This window comes from Schistocerca cancellata, chromosome 3 (assembly GCF_023864275.1).
Source record: "Schistocerca cancellata isolate TAMUIC-IGC-003103 chromosome 3, iqSchCanc2.1, whole genome shotgun sequence".
In the NCBI taxonomy this organism is placed as follows: Eukaryota; Metazoa; Arthropoda; class Insecta; order Orthoptera; family Acrididae; genus Schistocerca; species Schistocerca cancellata.
In genome coordinates, this window is record NC_064628.1 from 673,853,649 (window position 1) to 673,865,191 (window position 11,543).

An 11,543-nucleotide genomic window follows, 5' to 3' on the forward strand; every position below is an offset into this window, starting at 1 on the left:
GTATTTACAGGTTGCTGCTGTTGATAGAGGCGATAATAGTCTTTTGTGCTGGGCTTCCGTGTCGTCGGAAGTTCTGACCGTAAGTAGCTGAAGTCAATCAAGAACTCTCTGATGTGGGTGAGTGCCGGTGAAATGTGTCCTACAGAAACCGGGGGATGCAGAGAGTGTGGTGCCACTTCCGCTATCAGGGTGCCCGTCAGAGTGGCGTGGGCAGAGGTCCACGTGCGACGCATAGTGTTGAGATAAAGCGATCGCGCGCGGTTATATACATGAATTAAACCGATACCGCCAGCCCGCTGCGGCAGCGTCAGGGTGGCGTATCGGACTTTAAAAACCAGACCGGTGCTTACGAAATGTCCATATGCTGCTTGAAATCTGTCGGCCATCGTAGACGTCAAGGGCAGGATATGCGCAAAATAGTTCAGTTTTGAGACAAGATAGGTGTTGACATAACGTGTTCTGAGAAGCATATCCAAGCGACGCAGTTTGTTGTCCTGCAGCAGAGCACGTGTCTGGTGTAGGAGCCGGCGGTACGTAGCCGCCGCCGTGCGGCGGACATTGCTATAGAATTGCACTCCTAAACACTTGAGTACGGGCACCTTGTCAAAGGGCACCGCCGTTGTGTGGGAAAGCCCCCCTCCGACATCCATGTATTTTGTCTTCTTCACGTTGATGACGCTCCCAGCGACCGACCCGTACTGGCGTAGCCACTGTAGCGCCATATGCATTTCATCCTCTGATCTGGTCAGGAACACCACGTCATCGGCGAATGCACCACAACGAAAGGTCACGTCCCGCAAGGAGATACCAGTTAATCGCTGTCGTAGACCATGTAAAGCTGGTTCAAGCGCTGCAGCAAATAATATACCCGACAGGGGGCACCCTTGTCGCACTGACCGTCCAACAACAATGTGACCAGACTGCTAACCGTTGACCATCATGCGGGAGCGCGCTCCGTGGACCAGTCGAAGGACCACCTGTGCAGACTCCGGAGAGAGGCCCATGTGTTGCAAAACTGCGCATAAGAAGCCGTGGTCGACGCGGTCGAATGCGTGGTCAAAATCTACGGCGACAAGGGCGCCGCGTATTTTGCAGGCCGCCGTCAAAGCAATTACGTCGCGGTATGCTCCTAGCGCCGTATGAATGTGGCTTTCCCGATAGCGGTGTGGAGACGCGCGCGGAGGATACGGGCGAAGATCTTGTAGTCGTTGTTGAGGAGTGTGACTGGGCGAAAGTCCTGCCACCTACAACCACCATTCGGTTTCGGTACTGGGATCAAGATGCCTTCTGTGAATTCTGTGGGGACAGTGAAATCAGGGCGGATCAGGTCTTGAAACATTTGGAGCCACTTGTCACCCATAAGGTGGTAAAAAGTGCGGTAGAATTCCAGGGGTAAACCGTCCGGTCCAGGCGACTTGTTCGGTGCTCCACGTGCCAAGGCCGATGTCAGCTCGTCGGGTGTAATGGGCAACAACAGACTATCATCGGGTGCCACGTCCCGAGGGGCGGGAAAATCGTGCAACAGCTCGTCATAATCACGTACATTTCGCGGATGTTCCATGTACAAGGTCCCATAGTGTCTGGCGAACGTGTGCGCAATGTCCGTTTGTGTCACTGCGCGGCCGCCCTCCTCCTTGTTTACCGCCGTAATGAGCTGACGTTTGCGGTGGCGCCTCTCGCGCACAATGTGATACACGGACGCTGTTTTTTTGGGGATATAGTCTTGCACTCGCGCACGGATGCGGACACTTCGAGCTGCTCGGTCCTGATGCGAAGTAGACGAGCTTTGATGCGTTGTACGGACATCTGACGTTCGGGTGACGGCGGTTGCGTCGCCAGCTCACGTAACGCTGTATAGAAAAATTCCGATGTTGCCCTTTGCCAGTTCGATCTGTCACGCCCGTAGGCCATCAAGGTCTTTCGGAGTGCAGGTTTGACACATCCCAGCCACCACAGCAACGTGGAAGCATACATGGGCAGGCGCCTGATACATCGACGCCACGTGTCAGTGACTGCTCGCCAACACGCTTCCTCGTGAAGGAGGGAGACGTTCAGCGTCCACGGGCCCCTGCTGCGTCTTGTGAGTTGTCGGGGTAAGGTGACAGTGCAGATGTACGCGAGATGGTCCGTGAAGGCCGTCGGCCAGAGTTCTGCATCACGGATTGCTGTGCGGAGGGCACGCGAGACGTATATCCGGTCCAGACGACTGGCAGAATGGCTGGTAAAGTGCGTATATCCACTCTGGGTCCCATGATGTAAGAGCCATGTGTCGTGGATCGCGAGGTCACGTATCAATGCTTGTAGAGCCGGGCAAGGGACGTAATGCGGTATCTGGTCCTCGGGCCGCAGAACACTGTTAAAATCGCCGCCCGCTATGTAATGGTCCATATTTCCTTGCAAAAGTGAGGCTACCTCCTCCGAATAGAAGACATGCCTGTCACCACGGTGCGAATTACCGGAGGGAGCGTAGGCGTTAATGAGGCGGACTGCGCCAAGTGTTAGTGCGATGCCTCGCCCGTTCGGCAAGTACGTCGCGTCCGTCGCGTCTATGCCATCTCGGAGAAGGATGGCCGTTCCTCCTGCACCATCACCTAAGGGTAGGCTGTAGGTGGTGTAGCCATATAGGTCTAAACGCAGCTCGGGACGGACCTCCTGGAGAAGGGCAATGTCCAAGTCTGCCGCTCTGATCATGTCGTGTAACATGCGGGTCTTGACAGTGGAGTGGACACCATTTACATTGACTGTTCCCACACGGTATGACTGAGACATATCAAGTGGCGGAGGCAGTGTGCTGGTGCAAGCCCACAGTGATCTCACACACCACATAGCCATCCATCTGCATGCTGTGCATTACTGTGTCGTATGAGTCCCTGACTGGCAGAGCCCTCCGGGCTCAATGTCAGCCATGGGCTCTGGTGGAGATATCGATGTTTGCTGTGCATCATCTGCCTCCATATCGTCTGCCCAACCACCAAGAGACGATTCTGATGTCATTGGTGGCTGGTCGTTTTCACAGGAGCCCACATTTTGGGAGTCGACGCAATGCGCCGCGTTTTCTGGGCCACCAAATTTAGGAGTGTGTTCCTTGTCTTCAGGCACCTTTTGGTGAATGATGCCACTGGAGTCCGTTGCAGTTGTGGACGAGTCAACGAAGTCGATGTCTTCCGCTGGCTTCACATCCCTGTCCTGTTCTTCAACTGACAATCGCCTCTTCTTGTGTCGCTTGGGTGATTTTTGCTTTCGGGTCCCAGATTCGACATCCACTGGAGGGCGGGGCTTGACACAGTCTCGGTCGCTAGGAACCCCTGTGTCCGATTCCGACAGTGACGGTGGCTGGGTGCCCACGACGCTGCGGTGGGCAGAGGCTGTAGGAACCTCTGCACCGTTGGGCTGCGGCGTCGTCGACGGCGCTGACTCTCCAACGGAGCTGGCAGCGGCTTGCGGAGGTAGCAGGTTTTGATCATCCATCACATCATGTCGTGCCGCCTCCACGTATGTTAGCGGGAGAGAGGTCATAGTGGATCGTTGGGGAAGTTCATTGCGGGGCACCTGAACGAGGCGGCGCTGCAGACACTCAGTTCTAACATGGCCTTCCTGGCCGCAGCCCGAGCAGGTCCTCGGTTGTCCATCATATATAACAATTGCGCGGCAGCCACCAACGAAAACATGTGATGGATTGTAGCTTTTCGATATGAGAACGCCATGTCGGGGCGGTACAGGTACTATACGGCAATACAACGACGCGACCGCGCGCTAGCGGGTAAACAACAACACCTGCGGAGCACTGCCCGGCGCGCCGAGCCCGTCCGCACGGTATCACGGCTGAAAGCCGACTGCGCACGACTCACGCCCGGTACTCACAGCCAGTATCTCGTCTCCTACCTTCCAAACTTTACAGAAGCTCTCCTGCGAAAGTTTGGAAGGTAGGAGACGAGATACTAGCAGAAGTAAAGCTGTGAGTACCGGGCGTGAGTCGTGCTTCGGTAGCTCAGATGGTAGAGCACTTGCCCGCGAAAGGCAAAGGTCCCGATTTCGAGTCTCGGTCGGGCACACAGTTTTAATCTGCCAGGAAGTTTCATATCAGCGCACACTCCGCTGCAGAGTGAAAATCTCATTCTGGAAACATCCCCCAGGCTGTGGCTAAGCCACGTCTCCGCTATATCCTTTCTTACAGGAGTGCTAGTTCTGTAAGATTCGCAGGAGAGCTTCTGTAAAGTTTGGAAGGTAGGAGACGAGATACTGGCAGAAGTAAAGCTGTGAGGTCCGGGCGTGAGTCGTGCTTCGGTAGCTCAGATGGTAGAGCACTTGCCCGCGAAAGGCAAAGGTCCCGAGTTCGAGTCTCGGTCGGACACACAGTTTTAATCTGCCAGGAAGTTTCATATCAGCGCACACTCCGCTGCAGAGTGAAAATGTCATTCTGGAAGTCAGTATAAATTTGAAAACTGAATAAATCACGGAATAATGTAGATAGAGAGGTACAAATTGACACAAATGCTTAAAATAACATGAGGTTTTATTATAACAAAAAAAATACAAAAGTTCAAAAAATGTCCGACAGATGGCGCTTCATCTGATCAGAATAGCAATAATTAGCATAACAAAGTAAGACAAAGCAAAGATGATGCTCTTTACAGGAAATGCTCAATATGTCCACCTCATTCCTCAACAATAGCTGTAGTCGAGGAATAATGTTGTAAAGAGTACTGTAAAGCATGTCCGGAGTTATGGTGAGGCATTGGCGTCGGATGTTGTCTTTCAGCATCCCTAGAGATGTCGGTCGATCACGATACACTTGCGACGTCAGGTAACCCCAAAGCCAATAATTGCACGGACTGAGGTCTGGGGATCTGGGAGGCCAAGCATGACGAAAGTGGCGGCTGAGCACACGATCATTACCAAATGACGCGCGCAAGAGATCTTTCACGCGTCTAGCAATATGGGGTGGAGCGCCATCCTACATAAACATCGTACGTTCCAGCAGGTGTTTATCAGCCAGGCTGGGGATGATGCGATTCTGTAACATATCGGCGTACCTCTCACCCGTCACGGTAGCAGTTACAAAACCAGAATCACGTATTTCCTCGAAGAAAAAAGGCCCAATAACGGTAGATGTGGTAAATCCAACCCATACCGTGACTTTCTCGTCGTGCAATGGAGTTTCCACGACAGTTCTAGGATTTTCGGTAGCCCAAATTCTGCAGTTGTGGGCGTTGACAGACCCTCGGAACGAGAAATGAGCTTCGTCGGTCCACAACACGTTACTCAACCAATCGTCACCTTCCGCCATCTTTTGAAACGCCCACACCTCAAATGCCCTCCGCTTCACTAAATTGCCAGGTAACAGTTCATGATGCCGATGGATTTTGTACGGATAGCATCGGAGGGTACGCCTCAGTGCCAACCAAACAGTAGTGTATGGAATGCCGGTGCGACGTGCGACTGCACGAGCGCTGACTTCCCCGTGCATAGACGAACCCGCTACAGTCTCCATTTCTTCCTGATCTGTCTCAGCAGCATTACGCCTTGTGCTCGGTCGGCCACTACGGGGTCTATCGTCTAAACAATCCGTGGCTTCGAACTTCGAAATCATTCTCGCCACAGCTGCATTTGTCAACGGACCTTTACCCATTCGAATCCCCTTCCTATGGCGATAGGATCGCAACGCTGAACTAGCACTTCCCCATTCTGATAATACAGCTTCACTAAAAGCGCCTTTTCAGGTAACGTCAACATGCTGCGACTGCTGGCGCATCTGATTCTCTCTCTCATTACAGCTCCTCTTATACACGATTGTCAAGCGCAGTCACTGATGTTTTGCTGTCCAGTGTGTGAACTTTGTTTTTTTTTTCTTTTTGTTTTCGGTTCTAATAAAACCCTATGTCATTCCAAGCATGTGTGTCAATTTTTACTTCTCTATCTACATTATTCCGTGGTTTTTTAAGTTTTCAAATTTATATTGACTTTTTGGTCACCCGGTATTTTAACTTGCTGAAGACGAACCGAAAAAACACTAATGATCAGAAAAAAGAAATATAAAATTTACAGTTTTTAAAGCTTCTTTTATATTCGAGTCAGATCCAACATGGAGCTCAGATGATTTCAGAAAAGACTTTTTTTGTTTTCTTTATCGAGTTTCGATTTCCCCCAATGGGGGCGGGCTGTCAGCAGCTTAGTACGCCGCTCTTCAGCCTACAGAATTTGTTTTAAAAAGATGAAGATAATAAATAATAAAAGCAGGCTATAAAATCGGTGACTTAAATGGTAAAAGAGCGGAAAATTGTGGAACTTAAAACTTTTTTTTCTTTATTGAGTCAGAAAAGATGCGTAAAATCTCTTAAAAAGTTGAAAATTACACGAATAAGGTTTGAGGGCAGGATCCAGGAATAATTGTAACGGTTCGATGTATCTATCACGCTCACGGTCAATGAAGAGCAATTAACGTGGGGCGTTCAGTGAGTAACGTAACACTTTTTTTCTGGGCTAATTTTGGTTGAAAAGGAGAAATGCAGAATTTGTTGCGGGACTTCGTGGATTAGTCCGTCTTCAGCCCCTACAGTGTCATGAATTTGCGATAGGTGGCAGCGCTATACACAGCCTTCAAAATGGCGTCTGTAACAGACGAACGTTCCAAGTAGAGAGCTGTCGCTGAGTTCCTTTCGGCGGAAAAGCAGATCATCGAAGATGTTCACAGGCGTTGTAGAATGTCTACGTAAACATGGTAGTGAACAAAAGCACGACGAGTCGTTGGACGTCTCAGTTCTTCCTCAGCCATTCTACAGCCCGGATTTCGCATCTTCCGACTTCCATCTGTTTGGCCCAAGACTGCACTCTGCGGGAAGCAGTACGTGAACGATGGAATGTTATTGATGCAACAAGATGTTGGCTCCCACGTCGACCGGTAAAGTAGTACCATGAGGACATCCAGGCCCTCCCAGTTGGTGGCCTAAGGTCCTCGCATTAGATTGAGATCATGTTGAAAAACAGGGTTTTGTAGTCAAAAGAGTGAGGAATGATGTGGTATATTGGAATCCAACCTGCTTTAGCAAAAACGTTTTGCATTACTTATTGAACACCTCTTGCATAAATTATTTGTTTACTCAATACGAATTGTGCAAGTAACTGTGACACGATGATTTTTTATGCTGAATGTTCGATTTAATTTTTGTTGATACTTTATTTCATGTGAATAGCGCATAACGTATTAGATGGATGTGTAAATAGGATGGTATTCTGCTAGTATTAATGAAAGAAAAGAAAAAATTCCATATTTTTACTGAGCGTTAATCTCTGAATAATATGAAAATGGAGAAGAAAAGAGGTTCCAGCATCCCAAACGGCCACTCAAAATCTTTACCTTCCCTTATGATCGACTGGAAATTAATCGTTCTCAGGAAATCGGCGGCAACTGACAATCCTCTAAGTCAAATGGTTCAAATGGCTCTGAGCACTATGGGACTTAACTGCTGAGGTCATCAGTTCCCTAGAACTTAGAACTACTTAAACCTAACTAACCTAAGGACATCACACACATCCATGCCCGAGGCACGATTCGCACCTGCGACCGTAGCGGTCGCGCGGTTCCAGACTGCAGCGCCTAGAACCGCTCGGCCACCTCACAATCCTCTAAAATTGAGGTAATAACATAATGGTATTTAAATAAAGACAATTGCGTCAGTTATATTACTGACTTAGATGATTCCTTGTCTTCAGCCTTCTCGATTCTGGGATCACATAAACATACCGAGTACAGAAATGAGTTTTGTTTTTATATCCAAGGTGTTTCACCGTCAAAACAGAAGTAAATAGTTTCTTCTTTCTCCAGTTTTTCACGATCGACAACGATTTACGATCTCCGTAAGGAGACGGCTGCATATAAACCCCAATAGATCTGTCTTATCGACTGAGAGGACAGGAAAGTACAGAGACGTTACTATCGAGGATCTAGACAGGCTGCCTTACATCCGTAACAGGGATGGGAACATCTCGACATATGTCTCTGTAAGACAAAAACACAATTATGTTTGAAGTGTATCGGCAAATATTATTGATTTGATGGTGCATCCAGTAAACCACACATAATCAAGAGCAGGTATATCGCAAATACGTTGCTGCTGCGGTAGTTCAGTGTAATACATTGTTGCACAAAGTGATTTTTTGTTGCACGTAAAAGTATCAGACGTGGATGCACGTTCGACGCATTATCCACTTGGCGTCCTCTACGAGTCCTAGGTATTGGTCAGGTACATTTCCTAACATCCTGCGCTAGTACACTATTAAACGAAATGTCTTTCTCTGTGTGACGTCATGGTGTATAAACATATATAAAATGCCTTAACATGGTATCCAGAAAGTACTGGTCACAAAAATGAGTATACGACGCATTTTAAAGTGTTGCAAACAGCTGTGATTGATCTAGATAATCTTGTATGGAGTGACGTTTAATTGTACGCGACTCAGTACGAAAGTAGCAGCGGGAAAATGTTAAAGACGCATATCGAACGATATTACCTTGTAATGTTATGACAACAGTAGATTTGGGTGGAGCTCATATATGACCTGAAGTAGTTTGTCTTGGTTTGGATCTCTGCACATTGGTTCATGTTGCTGGCTAAGTGAACACATGTGTTTATGCCATTTTTAATATACTACAATATTTCATATTCAGACATCATAATTCTCCTTTGTAAAAGCAAATATGATTACCTGGGAGGTCGTTGTAAAATATGATTTTTTGTTGTTCTGGCGTGCTCAAATCCCTTACCTGCAAATCACCGAGGTTGAGAAGTAGTCGATTGTGTGCTAGACTTACCCACCGATAAATCCAGCCACAACTAGTTACCATACATCCGAGAGAATGGCAACAAATTCCGCCCGCAGTGTAAAGTGGAAAGACTCCCCATAAGATTAAACTTTAAGACAGTATAAGCTAATACACAGTAACTACAATACTACCTATGTCATAATATTTTGGAGGATTAATCCTCGGTCTTCGTGCATCTGAATTACAACTACATCGCACAGAATGAGTTAACAGCCTGAAGAAGGAGGCTTAACCCTGCGAATATGATGGCGTTTGATGAAAGACACACTGCCGGAGGGCTATTGTATTTCTTATAGCTAAGACGGTGCCACAGTGAGTTCGTACTTCTCTTACTTACGCGGCTGGCATCTTTCGACAAGAACAGCAATCAGGGGTCATAGATTATTACAATATGTTTTAAGTTGCAGGGGACAGAGGTCAGTGAAGGGAATTTCGTCGAGTAGTAGACTGCATACAAAGCGCAAGCGTTTCGTGTAGAGTGCTGCTCCACGTCTTAAGTCGAATTTACTGCACCTGTAACGTTACCTCACGAGTGCCATATCATGTTGTGAGAATTTATTTCCACATTAGAGTTTTTCGGGGTTGACACAAGTTTTGGATGCGATGTATGCGTCTTTGTTGTTCTGTCACTTTCCTTACAGTTGTCTTTTTACGTTGCTACGGTGTTGTGCCTCCTCCGTCAAGCAAAATTTCAGAGACAAATGCAACGTGTCCGGACGGGGTTCAAATCCAGTACCTCAGCCACAGTGTTACGTCGTGGAGCGTAACGGATCCATCCGAGTGAGGAATTACCGTCAACAGTGCCATACGCCCTCACTTCATTAAGCGCTGTGTTGAAGTTTGTAACTGTTTTCAAACGCCCTTTGCTTGGTTCAAATGGCTCTGAGCGCTATGGGACTTAACTTCTGAGGTCATCAGTCCCCTAGAATTTAGAACTACTTAAACCTAACTAACCTAAGGACATGACACACATCCATGCCCGAGGCAGGATTCGAACCTGCGACCGTAGCGGTCGCGCGGTTCCAGACTGTAGCGCCTAGAACGACTCGGCCACTTCGGCCGGCCACAGTTTATACACGAAGAAATACATTTCCCCAAAGACCATGGCCATAAATGACTAACAAAATTAATAAATTTCAAAGCATTCCGCAGGATTTCATGGAGTGAGGGCATGCGGTCGTAATGCGTGTGTCTGATGGGCACTTTAATGCGGATGAGGTGACGCTGTGGTTGAGACACTCAAATCGCATTCCGAAGGAACAGGGTTCGAATCCCGTCCTGATACGTTGCATCTGTGTGCGAAATTCTGACTGATGTACGAGGTACAATATCTGGACCATATAAAAAGACGACTGCGAAGGAAGAAAACGCATAACAGCACACGCGCACGCAAGCACAAGCACACACACGCACACACACACACACACACACACACACACACACACACAGAGAGAGAGAGAGAGAGAGAGAGAGAGAGAGAAAATCGTGTCTGAAAAAACTGGAACACTGGAAAATGTGAATAAAGATACATGATTGCTGCAATAGCTTTACTCTTTAAGGAATTTTAGTTAACGTAGGACAACTGCACTTGTTTTTTGTTTATTGTTCAGCAACCGATTCCAGTCTACAGTCCTTGGGCAACATAAACATGAACAGCTGAGCTTATAGACCGCAATCGGTTGTCTAATAACAAAAAAGAAAAATGTTCAGCTGTTGAACAGACTATGAAATTTTTCAAGTTACTCAAGTATCTTACAGTTGTCAACGATGGCTTACTCATAATGTTACTTTAGTAATGAAATTGTTACGAAAACAAGCTCTGAACGAAGCAGAGGCGAAACAGATGTTAGCGAACGGGCGTGCTGGCTCGAGCTGCGTGCTGCCCCGTGCGTTATCGAGCGGCGAGCGTGCCGGGCGGCGGCGTGCTGGCGGGCCGCCGGTACTCACCGATGAAGCCGCGGGCCTCGCAGGTGGCCGCGAACAGCGCGAGCGCGACCAAGAGCGCGAGGACGCGCCGCTGAGCCGCCATGGTGTGCCTGCCGCCGGCGTGCCGAGCAGGACTCAGCGCCCCGCGGCCAGCCGGCGCGCACCGCCACGCTGTGGCGGCGGCTGCAGCCCCGCGCGCCGTCTGCGCCGACGCCGACGCTGCCAACAGGTACCCCGAGCGCCCTCCGCCGGCGTGGGCGGCACTCCGGCCCCCGGACGGCCCGCACCGATCGATAATGGCCGAGCTACCTGCCTGCGGAGGCGCGCGCGCACGTCGACAGAGACGGTCGGACGCGGTCAGCGGCTGCGGGATCGAGACGGAGCGAGAGTGCGCGGGCGACGCTGCCGGGGCGCGCGCCCTTTGTTAAAGCCCGGGGACGACGCCCACGCGACGCTCCGGTGCGCTTGCGCAGTGGCTCGCTCGGCCCTTCGCGCAGGGCGGCGGTAGTAAGGAGAACGAAGGCCGGTCGGGCGCACGGCAGAGCGCGCGGTCGGCGCTCGCTGCCCGTTATCGCTCCCCTCCCCTCCCCTCGCCGCTCCGACCCGGCCGCAGCTGGAGGCAACATGGCGGCCGCCTGACGTCACCGCGCCCCCCCCGGCCGCGTCCTCCCCATGACCTATTGCAATAACGATTGTGCCACCCCCCCGCTGCCGCCGCCGTCGCCCACTGTAACTGTGCTAGTGGCGCTATTGATCGCGCGAACACTTGTTGAGCTCCCTGTCGGCCGCCACCGTC

The 11,543-nt window shown here is 49.8% G+C and overlaps 1 protein-coding gene across 2 annotated transcripts in view; it reads right to left on the minus strand.

Annotated features, from left to right (window-relative positions):
* LOC126175647 (receptor-type tyrosine-protein phosphatase N2) overlaps positions 1-11,149 on the minus strand; it is a 468,697-nt gene extending 457,548 nt beyond the window's left edge. The window contains exon 1 of one of the 2 annotated variants that reach the window (XM_049922539.1): positions 10,769-11,149. In XM_049922539.1, coding sequence (XP_049778496.1) covers positions 10,769-10,850 — 82 coding nt within the window. In that variant the 5' untranslated portion in view covers positions 10,851-11,149. The remainder of the gene's footprint in view (positions 1-10,768) is intronic. The other variant, XM_049922538.1, reaches the window with a different exon arrangement.
* Between the last annotated feature and the right edge of the window lie 394 nt (positions 11,150-11,543).